Source organism: Perca fluviatilis, chromosome 1, assembly GCF_010015445.1.
Source record: "Perca fluviatilis chromosome 1, GENO_Pfluv_1.0, whole genome shotgun sequence".
NCBI classification, from domain to species: Eukaryota; Metazoa; Chordata; class Actinopteri; order Perciformes; family Percidae; genus Perca; species Perca fluviatilis.
The window spans coordinates 18,012,600-18,033,804 of NC_053112.1; the positions used below are offsets into that span (position 1 = coordinate 18,012,600).

Genomic DNA, 21,205 nt, shown 5'->3' on the forward strand with positions numbered 1-21,205 from the left:
AAAGGAGGGTGCTGCAGAGCGACAGTCTAGAGCGGATCAGGATCAGGCCGAAGGATGAGTAGGACTCGGTTGTGGCTGCTGGCCTCTCTGGCCTTTGTCTCTCTGACTTCTCTGGCTGATGGAGCTCCATTGTAAGTAGACCTGCCTTACCTTTACACCCCCACATGTGCTTTAGTTAATTTACACAGAAAACAATGTTTATCTTCCTGGGGCCTGTTGCACACAGAACGATATTCAAGTTATCCTGGATAAATTTAGCTTTGATTTGGTTGCACAAAAGCAGGTTGAATTAAACCCAGCCAAGTAACCATGGAGATTTATTCTTTGCAGCTATATAGCCTGCTCCAGAGCAGGCTAACAGCCAGGCTAAGATTAATCCTCGAGTTTTATGTGTTAAATCAGCTGCCGCTCTGATCCGAAATAAACGTGTTTAACAGTTATTCCGATGTCTTCTGAATGTGTTCTGCTTTATTTTTATTAGCATGCATTACTTGTCACTATTGCTGTCACAAGTTTGATTTAAATCCTACTATTGCAGTTGTTTGGATGGTAAGAAATGGTTGCACTGGCACCGGAGATGAAGACAATGCGGACAATGCGGAGGAAAAGGGCTTTTCCTCTGCTGCTCTCCCCGTGAATTTGCCCCGTGCAACGTAGAGAGGCGGGGGGAGGCAGGGGGGGGGCAGGGGGATCCTCCCACATCCTGGCTCGGCAAACGTGCAACCAATTAAGCCGCGATGAGCGGACCACACTAGGTCAAGCTGCGTCTTTTCAGTTATCCTGGATTTCTTCATTCTACTTTTGTGCAACAGGCCCCTGATATTCACATTGCTATTGTTTAAACTGCAACCAACAACAATATCCAGGATCCTCTGCATTTATATTCAATTTGAAGTGTATGGATACAAATATTAGTTTTAACTTGTGTCTTGTAGTCCAGTTTGCATTTTGTGTCACAAAAGGTACTGTGGTCTTTGAAATGATGCCAATGAGTTGGCCTTATTCTTGTTCAGAGTTTGCACAGCAATGCATTAAGCCATGCTGGAGCTCATGATTGTTATCTGAGCTAATAGGTTTGTTTTCTTTGTGTAACTATGTGGACTGATGGTGGATGTGTCCCCTAAAGATTATGGTGCGGGAGGATGGAATGGCCACATAGCTCTCTTGCTCTCTTTAATCTGGTGTAAACAAAATCACAACAGCACATAATCTTCATCAACAGTGTGTTATGCAACTGCAAGCATTCATATCTCCAGCTTCAATTTTTTTATTTTTTCTTTCTCTGACTTTCACAAAAGACTCAAATGCATTTTCACATTACAATGCTATTTTAGTCTTTACATTGGAGTGGGATCATATAGTGGTTTTATTTTGTAAGATTTTAAATAGTGCAGCAAAAGTATTATTTCATATCTATGTAACATAGTTCAAGAGCAATATTAAAACATTCTGAATGCACATTTTGTCCACAGATAATAAATTGTAAATGGAACGCCAATTATTTTTCTATTTACGACATATTGCCGTAGTGCAAAAACATTGTGTGTGTGGCTAGCTAACTAGCATTAGCTTGGCATGCTACTAAAAGTGGTACTCATGGATAAAGTTACTATTACTGCACATACGTGTCTGTAACTTTCGGATGACATGCTAGTAGCGCTTATAATCAAAATATATGTTACTGATACTGGCAAAACACAATTTTTAAATGTTAAACAGACATATCAGTAGCAACACTGTTTGCATGCTCCCAACTCCATCTTCAATATTTTTCTCTTTGCTGAAGGCATGTACAGTGCGCAATAAGAAACACTAAGCCTGCAGTTTCATTATTAACCCACAAGGTGGCTCCAAAACTCTACATATGTAACCAACAGATCTATTTTGTAGAAATTCATGAAGGCTATTTCCAACTCTGTTAAATTTGGTAATTTGGTTGAATTGAAACTTTAACTCGCAGACTCAGAGACAGTGGTTCTCCAACATAAAACTGAGGGGTCAGAAGATAAAAAAAGGAATAAGTAGGGGAAAAACTTTGTACAAACAAATACATCTGTAAACCATGTGTATGAACACTGGCAACTCTCCATTATAATGTGTGTGTTTTATAGTGCTTAAAAAAAGAACATGTTTGTCAGTACATCATAAACACTATTGGTGTCACTTCTGCCCAGGGACTACAGTAAATTCACAATAATATCTTTCTCTATCTCACCGCTGCTCTGCAGGAATGTGATGTCTGCCCCTAACTTGTTGCGGGTAGGAACAGCAGAAAACATCTTTGTGGAATGTCAAGACTGCACTGGGGGAAACATCCCGGTCATCATCAACGTGATGAGCCATCCAACCAAAACCACAAAGCTGACATCCACATCTGTGACCCTTACCAGTGCAAGAAACTTCCAGGAGCTCGGACAAATAACTGTAAATGAAATACCGTCATGCTGTATATGCATGTTACTGTAACTTGGCTTCATTTTCTAACATGACCACAAAGAATGTAGATATGAATCCAGAAATGTACATGATGTACCCCAGCCTGCTCTTGATGCACGTACTGCTTATGTCTCATCATACTGGTTTCAGATCCCTCCTGGAAGCTTCAGTAAGGATCCTACCATAAAGCAGTATGTGTACCTGCAAGCTCAGTTCCCTGACCGACAGCTGGAGAAAGTCGTCTTAGTGTCCTTCCAGTCCGGGTACATCTTCATCCAGACTGACAAGACCCTCTACACCCCCAACAGCAGAGGTGAGTTCAATACTGAGCTGCATAACTGTTAAGAAACACACTGTGAGACTCTTTTTTTCCAAAATTGAATTGTACTGTAAATTAAAGTAAAATTAACCCCTCTTGACATAAGTGGAATAGTAAAATCAAAATACACCTTCCTCCAACCTTCAGCAGCTAAATCAACCTCTTTCTTTCTCTGTCAGTTCATTACAGGATGTTTGCAGTGACGCCCCGTATGGAGCCTGTAGAGAGGGATGCCGAAACTCAAACTGATGCTTCTATTTCCATCGAGATTGTGGTATTGTATTTTATCTTTGATAAACACAGATTGTAACATAATGTTATATAGTCAGCTGAAACTGAGAGCATGACGCCTCTTGATGAGGTGATATCACAAATGCTTAAAAGTAGATCATTTTCCTATAAAGGCCCGAAAAAAAAACTAAAAAACAGCTCCACAGTTAACTTTGTCTTTGTTAGGTTTCATGACTAGTAAAACATGTCCTGCTACTTACTGTAAAAATAAATGCAAGAAAAAATAAATCTAGTGGTCAAGTTGCACAGTGAACTCTTCTTTCAGTGGAGATGTTTTAGAAATCCCTGAAAAAGTGGATGGTAGACAAAAGACCTTCATCAAATATACCATGGACTTACTAAATCAATTTGTAAATTTGCACAGCTCTCTGTTTATGGTTGTTCAATATTGTTTATTTTTAGACCCCTGAAGGCATCATCTTACCACTTGATCCAGTCTCTTTGAAATCAGGGATCCATTCTGGAGATTTCCAACTTGCTGAAATTGTCAGGTTAGTATTTTATTTTCATTTCATTTCTATACATTCTGGGCCTGATTTACTAACACTAGCGCAGTTTGCGCTGCGTCTGTTTATGCGAGTTCGGTAATAGCGCACGCTATGCTTCCACATTTTGCGTAGTATTTATCAACCCTGACACCCATCAGGCAATCAGCGTCTTTCTCCGCCCACTAGACCGTAAATTGCGCTGTAGCAAAGCGGTACTTGTGCTATGATACGGCTGAGTGCAGACTGCGATATTCCCACTGCTGATGCTATGACTGTTTGAAATGATCCTGATGCCAATATTTGTAATGTAGCGAGGAGTTTAACAACTGCTGGAATGGGATGTGAACGCTGAGTGGGAGATGCAATTTCATCTTTGATTTCTTCCAGTAACTCTAATATTGCATGGCTGCTTGATCTGTAACGCTAAATGATGTTGTGTTCACTGACAAAGTGTGATTCTTGTGTTCAAAATATTTTCAGCCTCGCCTATGTCTTCGTCTTGCTCAAATTACTGTTGCCATTTCACCAGCGGCATAAAGGTCTACGAGGAAACTCGATTGCGGCTGGTTTAGACCTGCTTTTAAGAGGTGGAGAATTTCCCCCGCAGAATGGAGGCGCGCTCTTACTGACAGTCTTTATAAATACCACGGAATATATAATTAGGTGCACTTTGCGCTTATCCTCCCACCTTTTTGGGTGGAACTCCCAGTTTCCCCACGACCCTCCCACGAACGCATATTGAAAACGCAACTTGTCTCTTCTCGCTCATGTGGCAGACAATCTGCGATTTTACCCAAGTGCGCCCTGTTTGTAAAAAGCCCGCATCGGTTACGTCCGTCTTTGCGACCAATTATCAAACGGCTTAATAAATCTAGCCCTCTGTTCTTTAGTGGTGCATTTAGATGTTAACATGGAAAACAGCTGACCTAAATTTCAAAAGATTAATGTCTTAAATCATTGAAGATTAAGCAAAGCAAATTTCAATATGTTTATGTTATCTTTCTACAATTATTGTCCATGTTACCAATATATAGTGTTCCAAAATGATTTATTTCTGTGGTATAGATATATTAAACATAAAGTCAGAGTCCTTCACACATGGCCTGAGGAGGTTCTGGGTGTCGAGACAAGATAAATACCTTGGAGACCAATGGACTAAAATAATCATCCTAATAATGCAAAACACTGTTCTACAATATTTATTGTGCAGTTTGCTGGCCAACCTGAAAACTTTCTTTTTCTTTCGTGTTTCTGTTGTTAGGGACTGTTCAATATTTATTTAAGAGGCCACCAGAGGAATTTTGGGTTCTTTAGCCAAAATAGACTTGACCATCCCCTTGCCAGTGATAACTTTTCTATGACCCCCCAAAATTATTTGGAAAAGAGGCATGACCCTCCCCAGCGACGAATTGATGCCTGATGTACTGGTTTGTGCTTGGCTCAGATGTACATATGCTATTGAGTTTTTACAGCCATGACATATATGAGTTAACCTCTGCTTTCTCATCTTACACATCCCACTCCTCTATTATGGTGTGGTGGCCATTTCAGTAGATTTACTCACTAATATTGTTGTGGAAACACAATAAGCATGGAAACTAAAGGCACACTTTCTGCATTACTGCATTACTTCAAATACTAAATACTTACTTATCTAGTAAACTAGTATTCACCTGAAATAAAACAATAAAACATTGACACCATTAAGCAAAGCACACTGGGTAACAAATTCAACACACAAATTGGTTGCTATGGACTCGTCACTAGGCTTCCTCTGTCATTGTATATTTTAGCTTATAGGTCAAGCTGCCGAAGCTGAACATTATATTCCAAAACATATATGTTTATTTTTAAAGCAGATTTTAAATTACATTGTAATAATTTAACAATTTGCCCTTATGAAATCCAATCGCGGCACGGCTGTCTTGGAACGCAATAGACAGACGGTGGCGGAATGCCCCGAAACTTAAATTCAACTAAAATGTAACCTACAGTGTGTTGAGATGCCTCTCCAAACACAGAAACTAAGCGCAATCACTCCATAAAACGTTAAGACACGTTAAGGAAAAAGATCTGTATTTTTCCGTAATCCAATGACACGAAAAAAATGTAATCCACAGCGGTCAGTAGATCCACAAAAAGGGTCACGATGTATTCAGCAAGGCCTACGCACGTCACATTCACCAGCCAGCTCCAAACAGGTGAACGAGGCCTCTCCATTTCGCCGTTTAAACAAAGTGGAATAAACGTATAAAAGTCCAAATCTACACAAAACCCACAATCAATTAGTAAGCTGACATCAAATGTATATACATGGCATTTAGACAACCTTTATTGCAACATTGGCACGGCAAGGTGTCCAGACTAGTGCAACAGTGATTTTAGTTTTTTGCGTCCTGCTGCTCCCATCGTCAGCCAGGAAATATTTTTTTTACTAAAGCAGTATATGAAATCACCCGTATTACCTACCACCATTTAGTTGTTTTGTGTTTTTTAAGATATTTATAAAATATCTGGTCATGCCAGACGTAATTATTCCAGTCATTTTTTAAACAATGCAATTACCCGTTTGCTCCCCCTGCCCCCAGCAAATTCATGGGTCAGACCCATCTGGCAGTGAAGGAGGGCCGAGACAGAGAGCTACATGGAAAAATATGCACCAAACAAGCCACTTTAAAATTTTCCTGTTTTCATGAATACAAAATGTTGGGTGACCCTCCCCTCAACAAAGACATGAACCTCCCCTATTTTCCTCCGGTGGTCCACTCCATAAATACCGAACAGTCCCTTACTGCTCTCTGTATTGTAGTATAAACGTCAAGTATAACTCAATTTGTGCAAGATATAAATAGCTTCAAATTCACTTCTAACTTGATATTTATACGTTGTGCTTATAAATAATGATGAAATAATGTGTGTGTGTGTGTGTGTGTGTGTGTGTGTGTGTGTGTGTGTGTGTGTGTGTGTGTGTGTGTGTGTGTGTGTGTGTGTGTGTGTAGTCTCGGACTGTGGAAAGTGGTGGCAAAGTTCCAGAGCAACCCACAGCAGAGCTATTCTGCAGAGTTCGAGGTCAAAGAATATGGTGAGCCCCATGACCTGCACTTTTATTTGTATTTATATTTAATATTTAAAAAGCTATAACATTCATTATTTTTTTATTTGATTGGACCTACAATAAAACTCCTTTGATTTTTTCAGTGCTGCCCAGTTTTGAAGTTAAACTGATGCCTGTAAGCTCCTTCTTCTACGTGGACAGTCAAGAGCTCACCGTCAACATCAAAGCTACGTATGTGATGGTTTTGGTTTTGTGGCTTTAGAGACCTGATTGGGAGATTGATGGCAGGAGAAAATAAAGGGTGATGTTCAGAAGCTTTTGTGCCTCATACTCTTTTAGTCTGTTAGTTATTTAGTGTTTGTTGTATTTACTTTCCTTGTTTACTTCATTGTGGGCTTAAACATTGTGGATTTAGGTATCTGTTTGGTCAAGAGGTGGATGGGATGGCCTACGTGGTGTTTGGATTTATGCAAGAGGGTCGTAAGAAGAGCTTTCCAAGTTCTCTTAAGAGAGTGCAGGTGAGCTCGTACTTAGACGTCTGTTGATTGATGATTCTGTCGTATGCAGTATATGTATACAGCTTGGCCTTTACCAATGATACAAAATCTGCAAGATTCTAAAACATGAAAAAAGGACACCTATAGTATACCTCCAATTGTTTACTGTACTGTATTTCAAGATGCATTTTCTTTTATGTCACATTAGATAGAGGGAGGTATTGGAGTGGTCAAACTGAAGAGAGAGCACATCACACAGACCTACCCAAACATCCTTGAACTGGTGGGGAGTTCCATATATGTAGCTGCCAGTGTGCTGACGGAGAGTGGTAAGAAAGAGAGACTGTGTGTTTGTGCTTCTTCACTATGTTTGATCATATGTGGGTCAAATTAACTATCAGTATTATCAGTTTATTATCAGTTAATAATAATAATAATAATAATAATAATAATAATAATAATAATAATAATAATAATTATATATATTATAATAATATATAATATATTATTATATATAATAATAATTGAACTATGCACACACTAGTTGCTCTTTGGCTAGCAATGGCAACCAGAGTGTTGTCCTCCCCCACTAAATAACTCATATCAGCAATGCGGACAATAATAATAATAATAATAATAATAATAATAATAATAATAATAATAATAGTAATAGTAATAGTAATAATAATAATAATAATAATAATAATAATAATAATAATAATAATAATAATAAAATATAATAGTAATAATAAGAAGAACGAAAAATAAAATACAGATATGGATATGTTGTTCTGTATAAGTTAATCTAAAAGAAAGTAAACAGATGTTAAAATCAGTTTTGTGTTTCTGCATTCATTCACAGGTGGTGAAATGGTGGAGGCGGAGTTGAGAAGTATCCAGATTGTTACATCACCTTACACTATCACCTTTAAGAAAACGCCCAAATATTTCAAACCAGGAATGTCTTTCGATGTTATGGTAAAGTACTTATTTAGATTTATATAAACTGAGAGCAAAATTATTTTTACATTTCTACTTAAATTAGAAAAATCTTTTACAGAAAACATTTCATTAATGAATACAGTTACTCTAAAAACACAGAAACAAACACAGATGGCAATATATTCTAAATATGAAAGTTTCATCCATCATGGATTTCATTATGAAGCAAAGGCTGGTTTTCTCAAACAGGTGAGATTCCAGAGAAAAAGAGAAATGTTTACCCATTTGGGTCACTATATACTATCTAATTTAAGTCATTAGTGCACAGCTAGGACAGTTTGCATTAAAACTAATCTTATAACATGAATAAACTTAATATGTTTTAATAAAACAGACTACTTTCTGATTGTACAGGTGTTTGTGTCTCTGATGGCAGGTTGAAGTTGTGAATCCTGACGGCACTCCGGCAAACGGTGTTGCAGTGGTGGTTGATCCAGGCCAAGTGCAGGCTTTAACCCGAGCCAATGGCATGTCAAAGCTTACCATAAATACAATGGCCCAAAATCAGATGATCACCGTAAGTCTCTATTTTTTATATTTATTTTTTTAGCAAACGTAAGTTTAAAGAGTAATTTTGTTATTATTCAACCTGGACCATATTTTCCCATGCATTGATATCTAAGTGACTAATGTTAACAAAACTCTTAAAAATTGGAGATGAGCACAGCACCCATTGGTTAATTTTCTTTATTGGCACTGGCCTGACCCAATCGAATCCAGGAACCCCCTTCCCCACTCCCGGCCGCAAATTTACAAATCCCACTATGGCCACGCCTCCCGGCCCTGAGACAGAGAGAGGGTGAGGGAGTGTGTGTGTGTGTGTGTGTGTGTGTGTGTGTGTGTGTGTGTGTGTGTGTGTGTGTGCCTCACGTCATAACGGCAACAAGCAGTTTGGCTGTCACATTAAAGTTAGTGGCTGTCAGGTAACCTAACTGTTCAAGCTTACATTGAAAATGCTAGCAGTTAGCCTGTTGGGTAGCTTGAAAAGTCTGTGTGATCTATAAAATCAGTGTTGATAGCATCAGTGTTCCTTGAAATGCTTTATTAGCTCTTTTCCAGGGCATATACTACTCTCAGCTTTATTGTAGGTTTTGGGAAGGGTTATGGTTATTGGTATTTGTATTTAGCAGACACTTTTGTCCAAAGCAACAAAATATGAATCTTACAATAGTTAAAATTAACAGTAAACAGTGTTTAAAAGCCAATATGAAGCAAAATAGTAATAATAACAATAATAATAGCAATATAATATCAAATATCAATAATAATAAAAATACCATAAATATACATAAATAAATAACATAACTCTAAGAATTAATTTATTATTTAAGTGTAAGATCAACAGATAAGTCTTGAGACCCCTCTTGAAGGATCCAAAAATATCACATGAACGCAGAACACTAGGCAACTCATATCATAGAGGACTGTCTGCAGGGAATGTGTCTGACAATCATGGTGGGTGTGGGCCGCCTGGGCCAAAAATGCCAGGGCCGATTTTCATAGTCCAGCCCTGCGCTCATGTATTTGCTATTTTTCTCCTCCTTCTCCATTCACCGCTTTTTCCTTTTTCGTCTTAAAATACTTGGCCCCAACCATCGCTGCAGAGCAGCTATAATTTTAAATTAAGTTTCCCTCTTTAATCATAGCCCCCCTCTCTGTTCAGGAACATTTTTTTAATGTTGCCAGGAAGTAAATTGTTTCTCGCTTTGTACATTAATTGTGCCATTTTAAAATCAACTAGATCCATAAATGTCAGAGCATATGACTTTAAGAATAATGCATTAGTGTGCTCGCGATGACCTACACTATACTTATTGCTTTTTTGAAGTATGAATATTGTTTGCAGGGTGCTTCTGTAGGTGTTTACCCACCTAGTTTTACCTAAAACACCAATACTCTTTGCTAACTTGGAACGTACATGATTTATATGGGGTTTCCAGCATAAATTGTTGTCTAGTATCAATCCCAAAAACATATTTTCATTAACTCTTTCTAACATATTATTGTTAATCATCAAAACAACCTTTGTATTCAAATGCATTTTCCTCTTCCCAAACACCATAAATTTAGTTGTATTTAGATTTAGTGATAATTTGTTTGAGTCAAACCACAATTTCAGCTTCCCCAGCTTCTCAGACAACCTCCAGCAGCTGCTATACGTTCTCCACAGAATAAAGCTTAAAGGAAAGTGAATATCAGCAATGAATTAATGCTAATGTTCTATGTCTGAAGATGTTGAAAGTACATGTTAGCTATAATAACATTGCAAGCCAATGATGTAATAAATAGAGGTCACGCTTGTTAATGTTTTTCTGCCCAATGGTGGAGGTAAATGTATTTTAGTTATTTTATTTTATCTCGGATAAGTGTCACACAACTCTAAGCCAGCCTTCTATGATTGGTCATCTGCTCCTTGTAGGCAGGACTTGAGTGTTTTTTTATTTAAAATACTGCGGTATCACATGCTGCTACATGCTAAAGGCAGTCAAATATGTCATCCTGGCTGCCAGTGTTGTTAAATTCTCCCCAATTGTGGGTCATATATTCTCCTGAAACATTTCCGGTTATTTAGTATTTGGTTTAAAAGTCTTTAGCTGCGAATTTTGATTTTTGACTGTACAAAGTGCTGCTATATTCTATTAGTGTCCACTGCTAACTATAGGAGCTACATGCTAACGGCAGTAAAATATGTCATCTTGGCTGCCAATTTGTCAAATTCTCCCAGATTTCGGGTCGCATAACTGCTGAAATATGTCCAATTGGGTAGTGTTTGGTTCAGAAGCTTTTACCTGCGATTTTTGACAGTTGAAAGTGCTGCTTCGTTCCATTACAATCTAACGTTAGCCTAGTGCTAAATATTTGGTAACTGCATGCTAATTTATTGGTGATTTTTTTTCAGTCCAAAGTTTTATACACCGTTGCAGTAGCTCCACTTTCAACTAGTAAAACAACAGCGGAGGCTGCAGAGCGCAGATTCCAGGAAACACTCTGGCCAATCAGAGCAGACTGGGCTTTATCGGGAGGGGGGGCTTAAAGAGACAGGTGCTCCAATACAGAGGGTGAATACAGGTGCAGCTGCCATGGGCAGTATGAGAATAATAAAGTGTTTTTTTTTTTTAACATTAAAGCATGTTCTAGTACAAACTCAAAATAAGTATATTCTTGATAACGCTATATAATAGTTGCCCTTTATTAAGTGATTTTGTTGTTGTTGTTGGCTAATGCCAGGCAAGGTCTCCATAGGATAGGATAGACTTGAGACGTTTTTAATTTATTATTTATTCAGCGGTTTGTGTATGCTTACCTGTGTGTATGTCGTTAATTGCAGGCAAGGACCAAGGATGATCGTATTTCAAATGAAAGGCAAGCATCAGCCACCATGGTAGCTCTGCCATATTCCACTCAAAGCAACAGCTACATTCACATAGGTAAGGGACATCCTGAAAAAAGGTGGTGGCTTCGGCGATGTATGCACCATGTAATACATCTTCTCAGTGTCCAACACTCTTCACATGTCACATTTGCAGGTGTGGATACAGCTGAACTGGAATTAGGAGACACCCTGAAAGTCAACCTCATCCTCAAGAGGAAGGAAAATCATGACATTGACATCACATACCTGGTGAGAGATGTTTTACACCTGCATGTATGCATATATAACTTTTTTTTTGTTGCATCCCACAACCTGTGTAGTCTATACATGTCGGCTAACAACTGATTATCTGTGTCTATAGATCCTGAGCAGAGGTCAACTGGTGAAAAATGGCCGTTTCAAGACAAGAGGCCAAATACTGATTTCCCTTACAGTCACTGTTACCAAAGAAATGCTGCCATCGTTCCGCATCATAGCCTACTACCACACAACTAGCAATGAAGTGGTATCAGACTCTGTCTGGGTGGATGTAAAGGACTCCTGCATGGGCTCGGTGAGACACAGATAGTACGATTTTTTTATATAGTCTAACTGCTTTAACGTTGCCTCATTCATTGACCTCCCCTTCACATTTAGCTGAGGCTGGAATCATCCAAACCCAATCCATCCTATGAGCCTCGCAAGATGTTTGGTCTTAAGGTCACTGGAGACCCAGGGGCCACAGTGGGACTGGTGGCAGTTGACAAAGGTGTCTACGTTCTAAACAACAAGCACCGTCTCAACCAGAAAAAGGTATTTTCTTAATTTTATATTTAACAAAAAATAGTTGACAGGGTTTTCATTTAAAAAAGCTGTGTATAAAAAATTAGACATTAACTTTCATGTTTGTTTGCGTTTGGGTTCAAATAATATCCAGTATAAGTTTTTTTCCTGCAGTAAATATATTGCATGTGTAAATGTGTCTCGTAAATGTGTTTAATGAAATATCAGAACTGTCATGTGAGTTTATAGATATGTCTGTTTAACTTTTGTAGCTAGTGTAACCCTATGTCTTGTCTGGTTGTATTTGTGTGTGTGAATGACTTTCACACTGCCCAGGTGTGGGATATTGTAGAGAAGTATGACACAGGCTGCACACCAGGTGGAGGGAAGGATGGTATGGGTGTGTTCTACGATGCTGGGCTGTTGTTTGAGTCCAACACAGCTTTGGGGACTCCCTACAGACAAGGTGAGACTACTTTCTACTACTTTCTCTTCCCTTCCCTGGACATAAAGTGGTGTGCATAAGTTTACACACCCATGCTTAAGTTAACTAAAAAGAGGAATAAAAAAATCATCTTTTGGAAATTGATCTTAATGCCTAATTAAAAAATCCAACCTTTAAGGACATTTTGTTTGTGAATATATAACGTATCGTAAATAAATAAATATTCTTCCTTAAAATACAGGGGGCATAAGTAAGTACATCCCTATGTTAAATTCCCATAGAGGCAGGCAGATTTTTATTTTTAAAGGCCAGTTATTTCATGGATCCAGGATACTATCCTGATAAAGTTCCCTTGGCCTTTGGAATTAAAATAGCCCCACATCATCACATACCGTTCACCATACCTAGAGATTGGCATGGTTTCATTTCAGTTAGCCTAATAGTTTGATTTGCATTGAGAGATGATCTTATGGAAAGTACCTCATGCCAATCTCTAGGTATGGTGAAAATTAAGGCATTAAGATTTCCAAAAGATGATTTCTTTATTCCTCTTTTTAGTCAACTTAAAGGTCCAATATGTAATATTTGTACTGTAATAAATCCAAAAATGACACCAATGCCTCATCAGATATTAAGGAAACATGTTAAACTGAAATACTATCTTTTCTGACAACAATGCTAATGTCAGTATTTTTTCTTTTTGAAATTTACATTCCGTGACGGAATTTGTGTTTATGTTTTGATCTGTGTGTTGTTATCAACGGCCCAGTTTGACAGCCAGGCCGGGTTGCCAGATATACCTGTAAAAACGTAAACCCAGCGCGCTGCGGCTAACGGTAGAGTACAGCCATGAAAGCAGCACACAAACAAACAGGATCAACGGAGATAAATTTTACCTGACGTAAAAAAAAAAGAAAACAGCATGTTTCTAACAGTTGCGTGACCAGAGACGTAACAACCCCCTGGTAAATATTGGAGATGTATTTGAAAGATGGAGACAGCTTAGATCCCAAAAGGACGCAGAGTTGGCTTATTTTCTCCTGAACAGGTAAGCATTAGCTTCAGGCTAATTTATCACAGCTACTAGGGATGGGCATTTTTTGTTATTTTAACATTTGTGTACTCATATTGAATTATATAGCTAGAGTACCCGAGTTGGTTACTCGCAAAAACAATTGAGACATAACGTGATCCCGACTGGTCCTGGCTAACGCCGCCTTGCTAACCCTGCTAACTGCTAGCTAACGTTACCGGAGGACCAGGCATGCAGCCCATGGCTGTTTACAGCGTATAGCCTCATGAGCGGCTGGAGCCGACAACTGTGAGTTATTTTAAGCCACGAGAGGGTGGCTGTAAATCGGAAAGAGAGGACTGTGAGTTTGCAGTGTGTTTAGCGATTGTTGCCGTAATTCTAAGCCAATGAAGTGTGTTCCGTCGGCAAGGTAGCTAGTGGTATTTTTAGCGGTTCGTATTGTAATTCTAAGCCGAGAAAGTGTGCCTGACTGGTGTGTGGAGAGGACAGTGAGGTTGTTGTGTTTTTAGCGGTTCATACTGTAATTTTAAGCCGAAAAAGTGTGTCTGTCAGTTGGTTACAGAGCTCCGCGTGAGCACGGGCTTTTATGACTGTCAATATAGCCAGCTACTCCGCTGTGCTGTGGAGTAATGTCTGGCTATGTGAGAAAAGCGTCTAGCAACGTTGTTGTGAATGCTGCGGTCTCAGCCTGGCAACCTCCGTGAACTTCGAGTCTGAGCAGGAGGGGGCGGGGGAAACGACTCTCCAGTATTTTGAATTTGTACTGCAGTAACTATTTTAACCGCTAGCTGCCAGTATTACACACAATATTACATATTGCACCTTTAAGCATGGGTGTGTAAACTTATGCACACCACTGTACCCCTCTTTAGGCTTTGATATTGTACCACTGAAACATCCCTAATTACAGTAGGAGAAAGTGTGTGTAAAAGTTTGGGGTTCTCTTAAATTAATAATTAATTTCAATGTCTCACTATGGGATAAGCCCCATCAAGTATTCACAGACACACTGATATATCATAACTCTTCAGGGCCCTGCATTCATACTCTTACCAGAGGTATGCCTGTGCCACCCAGTATAAAATAAATTCTAAATTATTTTCTTCAAAAAACAACACCATGCAGAGTCTGTCTACTAATGTTGTTCCGTCAGGTGAGGGTAGAGAAACATTTATGGAACCACATTAAAAATCCAGAGTGTGACTATATTGAACAATGACAAGGTGCTAGCTGTTTAAATAAAACAAAACAAAATTGTTATCATAAACATGTGTCGAGACACCTATAAAGTAGGGGCATCCGCTTGGCCCCCTATCTGGACAACTGGCTACTGCTGGCGCACTTGGACATTGTGTTGGCACACCTGGCCGATCTGGGTTTTGTGGTGAACAAGGAAAATAGTGAGTTTAACACAGAAACAGGATGTTGCTTTTCCGGGTCTGACGCTGAATTTGCTCACCTATACATCCTGCCTGATAGCCAAGAGAGTGGACACTTTAAGTTCCACTCTGGCACATTTTGTTGGGAAACAGGTCTGTACGGTCTGTGTCTCAGGCTGTTGGGACTGATGGTGTCAGCACTGTTGGTGGCAGGCTGTACATAAGAGATTTGCAGCATTGGGTGGCTTTTCTCAGACTGAACCCTGTTTACCACAGACCCCGCAGGGTTATGGTGTTAGCAACAGAGAAACATGTGAACGATATCTACACTCTGTCTGTGCATCCTGCTTGTATACGATTCACACCTGGTAACCTTCGGGTAATCCTAAAGCCCAATCCTGCATTTGTACCAAAATGTGGCAAGAAAAAGGGCCTGCAAGAAAAGGGGGACCAGTTTTTTGTGTCCTGCGCTATTCTCCACAGATGGAAGCCCATCATTAAACAAACAAAGACAATCTCACTGGACAGTCAATGCTATCACAATGGCCTATGCTACTTCAGCTCAGGACTTAAGCTTGGAACTGGGTTGTGGGCACATTCCAGCAGAGGTTGCACAACATAACACACACATCATTTTTAAAGCATCACAATTATACAGTGCAAAACTCAAGTCTAGTTACAACCTTGTTGGGTTCTCGTAAAGATATTGTCTGCGTTGCATTTCCAGAATTGAATTGTCCGGTCCCCAGCAGGAGGAAACGAGCTGCTACTATAATGGACGTCACAACTAGCTTAGGTAAGAACCACAGCTCTAAACTACCCAATAACCACATATTCAGTCATCTTCTGACACACAGTTCAGGCTCTCCACAGTCTCTGTAGTTGGACATCTTGTGTGGTTGACTTTTACAATAGTTTGAGAGGGAGCCCTAATTTCTTGCAGGTTTTACCCTCCCTTTTCCATTTTTTTGTCCTAGGATAGAGTTTGTCACATGTTTTACTGATTGACTAGAACAAATGTTTTATTCTTATTAAATAAGAAATAGAAACATTTCTAAAAGCTTTCCAGTTCCCTATTATTTTTCCCTCCATATCTTCTTACTTCTGTTGTTCCTCCACAACCCTCTTTCTTTCCAGTGAGTCAATATCAAGACCAACTCCAACGTGACTGTTGTTTGGATGGCATGAGGAATACCCCCCTCTCATACACCTGTGAGAGGCGCAGCGAATACATCAGTGATGGTGCAGCCTGTGCCGCAGCTTTCCTGCACTGCTGCAAGGAGATGGAAGCCCAGCGAGCTGAGAGGAAGGAGGATAGCCTCATACTGGCTCGCAGTAAGACACAGGGACAAGGAATGGGGGGTAGTCCTGGGTGGTTATTCATGATCATACTGGTAGTTAGAAAACAGTCAAAATAGTAAAATTTTTGATGACACTTTAGGTGAGGAGGATGACAGTTACATGGACAGCAATGAAATTAATTCTCGCACCGAGTTCCCTGAAAGTTGGCTGTGGACAGACATCAAACTGCCTGCTTGTCCTCAGGATAACCCTAACTGGTGAGTCAACTAAAATATAGACACAAACCATACACTGATGACTTCATAATGACACCACTAGGATGTGTGTTAAAACTTATCCCAAAACTTTTCTTTGTTTTAGTGACGTCACAACATTTACGAAAAATGTTCCTTTGAAAGACTCAATCACAACCTGGCAGTTCACTGGCATTAGTCTGTCAAGAACTCACGGTGAGTAGTCAGTGACTAATAGCTGTCTTATGCTTTAGTCGGGCCTCTAGCCTTAAACCGCTTCCATCCCTTACAGTTCACCTCTCTCTCTCTCTCTCTCTCTCTCTCTCTCTCTCTCTCTCTCTCTCTCTCTCTCTCTCTGTTTCATTACTTGTTTCATCATTCATCATTGTTTTTATCCCTCTCACCTTAAAGGAATCTGTGTTGGAGAGCCATTAGAGGTCATTGTCCGGAAGGAATTCTTCATTGATCTCAGGCTGCCGTACTCTGCTGTCCGTGGAGAGCAGCTGGAAATTAAGGCAATCCTCCACAACCACAGCCCCGATCCTGCAACCGTAAGCCTGTGTTAGGGGGTTTTCACACCTGAAAGTCCTAACCAATGTCGGACCAAGGTTCATGTTTTTGTGGGACAAGCGTCTAGCAACATTGTTGTGGATGCTCCTTCAGCGCGCTTTAGAGGAGGGTCTGGCAAAGCAAGACTATGGATGCTGCGGTCTCAGCCTGGCAACCTTGCTGAACTTCAAGTCTGGGGAGGAGGGGGTGGGGGAGACTACTTTCTCCAGTATTTTAAATTTGTACTGCAGTATTACATATTACACTTTTAACTAATCAAAATAATAATTGAAATTAAAGCTGCAAGCAGCGATGGACGGGCCCTCGCACCTCTGTGCGCGTTGGGGTTACTGGTGGACGCCGCTCCTTGCAACCGTGTATTTGCGCAGCACTCACACACCGCAAATCATCACCAATGAAAAGGGAACTCCCCGCTGAGTTCAACGGTACCTCACACAAGACTCTACGTCATACAGTTCATTAGCTGTGAAAGGGGGCGTGGCCAAAGCATAGGGGGCGGGCCAAACCTTTACCAATAAAAAAGGAAGTCTCTGCTGAGTTCATTGATACCTCACATAAGACTCTACCTTAAATGGGTCACCATTTATTAAAGGGGGTGTGGCTTAAGCATAGGGGGGCGGGCCAAACCATGACCAATGAATAAGGAACTCTCTGCTGAGTTCAATGATATCTCACACAAGGGTATACCTTAAATGGTTGAAATGCTTGAAAGGGGGTGTGGCTTAAGCATAGGGGGTGGGCCAAACCATCACCAATGAAGAAGGAACTCTCTGCTGAGTTCAATGACACCTCACACAAGACTCTACCTTAAACGGTTCAAATGTTATGAAAGGAGGGGGGGGGGAGGGAAGGGGGGGGGGGGTTATATTATAGGGGCCGGTTCAGTATCACATGTAGACCACACATTTTAAGTTTCATTGGGGGCGCTATGACCAAAAGTCAATATTGGCTTGTAGATGTCCTCAGGCCTGGACCCTTTTTGATTCTGTGAAATTTCAAGCAGATATGACAATGTACACCGTAGTTACAGCCACTTTCTCGTTCATCGCTAAACACTCAAAATGGCCGCCATGCCACGCCCACACCGTTTGACGAAAAGTTTATCTTTTAATAACTTTTCATCTTTAATGTGTTGAGATGGTACAGACCAAGTTTGAAGTCCGCCGGATGAAATCTCTAGGAAGAGTTCGTTAAAGTATAGCACCTTGACTTTTAGGCCTACTTCCTGTTGCCACTAGGGGGCGCTATGACTTTAAGTAAATATCGGCCTTTATTTCTCCTCAGGGTTGGACTCTTATGAATCCTGAAAAGTTTTGAGCCAATTGGACAATGTACACTCAAGTTACACCCACTTCCTGTTTTGATGGCGAAACGCACAAAATGGCCGCCCTGCCACGGCCACGCCCTATGAAGAAAAGTTTTTCTTTTAGCAACTTTTCATCTTTAACGTCTTAAGATGGCACAGACCGAGTTTGAAGTTGATCGGATGAAATCTCTAGGAGGAGTTCGTTACGACATGTGGAAATGGCCAAAATTGCACTAATTTCAAACTTTGAAATCAAAATGGCGGACTTCCTGTTGGGTTTAGGGTATGGCTCCAATTACATTTTCTGTGCGTCTTGACAGGATACATATGTGTACCAAGTTTCTTGAGTCTACGTTAAACGTACTGCAGGGGCTCCATTTTTTTAACTTTGTAGGGTGCGCTAGCGAGCCATTTTTGCGCTCCTATTCCCGATACCCTTAAAATACGTAAATTTTCACCAGACTTGATGCAACCGCCAAATTTGGTGAGTTTTTTAATATGTTAAGCCCCTCAAAAAGGCAATTCATTTGCCGGGAAAATAATTCCTTCAGTTCCAATAGGGCCTTCGCTGCTGTCGGCGCTCGGGCCCTAATTATGATTTTTTACAACAAGATATCAGCTGTTCACAGATGTTTAAACATATAGCTAAGTGATGAATAGTAGAAGTAAATAGCTAAAAGTACTGACTAAACAGTTCAAATGATTCGCTAAAAGTAATGGATAACTGTTGAAATATTAAGCTGCACTTCAAGTAGTAGGCCTAGCTAGTAGTAGAATGTCTGACCAAACCAACCTAAATGTTTACAGTTCAGTTGCATGAAAAAATAATAATATCCACTTTAATATAATAAATAGTGTTATATATTTGGAACACATTGATAATTGATAGGGCGAGGTATGTGAGTTTATATGACAGGGCTGTGGGGGAACCTCAGATCAGAAAGGTTGGAAAGCACTGATCTACAGTATTTTATAGGGTGAGGCTATTCGCACCCCTGGTACAATTAGCAGTGTATGCTATTTGTACCCTGGTGCAATTAGAAGTGCTATTCATACCCTGGTGCAATTAGAAATTAATGCTATTCGTACCCCGCCGGTGCACATAGCAATGTGTTCTATTAATACCCCATCTGGTACAAATATCAATGTATGCTATTTGCACCCCTGTGCATTTACAGTACCTTGGCATATATTTACACACAGTTATCCATACTACTCATGTATTACACCTTTTTGGAATATTATCGCCCTGACATTCTTACCCTAACCATAACCAATCCCACTCCTCTTGCCTAAACCTAACGAACCCAACCAGAGCAGGCATATTCATGAGTCTTCCCCTACCACCCTGCAAAAAACATTTCGCGTTCGCGGCCCCTGACTTGCGCAATTGCATGCAAATTATCCAATCCAAAATGTAAAAAACAAGATAACCTCACCAGGGAATCAAACTCCAGACTCCCAGACCAAAGCTCAGAGTCCTAACCATCACCTAGCAGTTCTTACTGGATGTCATACAACTGTTTACCACTTGGTGTCTTCAAGCCTCGGTTGCTAGGTAACCATACTGTATACAAAAAATAGGTAGGCTACTATGGTACTAACTAATAAAACTAACTGTTGTATGCTTTCACTGAAGACAGAAAGCGCAACTGTAGTATCAATTTTCCGCTAGAAATTCAATTGTTATAAACTTTAGAGACATACACTTTGCCAGTTTCTGCGGTCCTGGAAGATGAACGTCCGCCATGATTTTGGTGCACGCGAGCAACGTGTTTTTGTTGTTACGTCACAGGGTGTGAATAGCTCAGCTGTGTGGCCACGGCTATTCGTACCAGGGGTGCAAATAGACACTCCGTATTTTATATTATTGTCCTACAGGTATATTACAAAATGCCTAAATAGCTGTGTTAATCATAATACCGTTGTTTTGTTTGAATTACAATTACATATCTCCTTGTGTGACTAAGTCATCCTTCACAAGCAATCTAACGTTAGCCCAGCATGGATACAGTCTATGCATCCAACATATCATCCGAACACATCTACGATGTCACAATAAAGCCACATTTAAGTTTTTAATACTTGTTACATAGTTATCGTGTTTTATTAACCTTAATTCTGTTTGCCGAGGCTGTATATTATTGGCTTGCAGAGTAGATATTCATTGCTATGCTAACGTTAACTAATTTATGTGAAAAAGCAGTAGCTAACTAATGTTACCGCCAAGATATGTTTTTTTAATTCCTTTGAAAATAAGGATATACTAACGTTACCAGGCACATCGCAAACACTACAACACAACACTTCACAAGTCTTACAACACCTCTCTGGTCTCCAGTAGGGTGACTAGATTTCCCGGAACTAAAACCGGGACACTTTGTGCGTGACAGTAGTGCTCATGCATGCACATGCTTTTTAACGTGAACATGTGCCAGCCCAGGTCAGACATTGACAGAGACAGATTAGACACAATTTTGCCAACAGCACACGTAGGCCTACTGCTCACAACATAATGGGGTATCTCAGCTAATATTCATGAATGTTCTTGGTATGTAGCCTACATATCTAAGAAATAATATTAAAAGACATTGAGTGAGTTTCGTGCGGGACCAACTTTATTTTTCAGAATTAAAGCATTCTTTTGGAAAATGCACCCACTGAACTTGTGAAAAACTTGCATTGCACTAAATTGGATTATTTGTAAAGAGTGC

The 21,205-nt window shown here is 39.9% G+C and overlaps 1 protein-coding gene across 1 annotated transcript in view; it reads left to right on the forward strand.

The window, feature by feature from the left end:
- LOC120559708 (complement C3-like) overlaps nt 1–21,205 on the forward strand; it is a 40,572-nt gene continuing 19,367 nt past the window's right edge. The window contains exons 1-21 of the mRNA XM_039802028.1: nt 1–131; nt 2,229–2,424; nt 2,587–2,749; nt 2,935–3,029; nt 3,449–3,537; nt 6,534–6,616; nt 6,733–6,820; nt 7,005–7,107; nt 7,295–7,415; nt 7,949–8,064; nt 8,465–8,605; nt 11,417–11,516; nt 11,616–11,710; nt 11,823–12,014; nt 12,098–12,253; nt 12,560–12,689; nt 15,808–15,876; nt 16,218–16,415; nt 16,522–16,639; nt 16,743–16,831; nt 17,027–17,166. Coding sequence (XP_039657962.1) covers nt 55–131; nt 2,229–2,424; nt 2,587–2,749; nt 2,935–3,029; nt 3,449–3,537; nt 6,534–6,616; nt 6,733–6,820; nt 7,005–7,107; nt 7,295–7,415; nt 7,949–8,064; nt 8,465–8,605; nt 11,417–11,516; nt 11,616–11,710; nt 11,823–12,014; nt 12,098–12,253; nt 12,560–12,689; nt 15,808–15,876; nt 16,218–16,415; nt 16,522–16,639; nt 16,743–16,831; nt 17,027–17,166 — 2,559 coding nt within the window. The 5' untranslated portion in view covers nt 1–54. The remainder of the gene's footprint in view (nt 132–2,228; nt 2,425–2,586; nt 2,750–2,934; nt 3,030–3,448; nt 3,538–6,533; nt 6,617–6,732; nt 6,821–7,004; nt 7,108–7,294; nt 7,416–7,948; nt 8,065–8,464; nt 8,606–11,416; nt 11,517–11,615; nt 11,711–11,822; nt 12,015–12,097; nt 12,254–12,559; nt 12,690–15,807; nt 15,877–16,217; nt 16,416–16,521; nt 16,640–16,742; nt 16,832–17,026; nt 17,167–21,205) is intronic.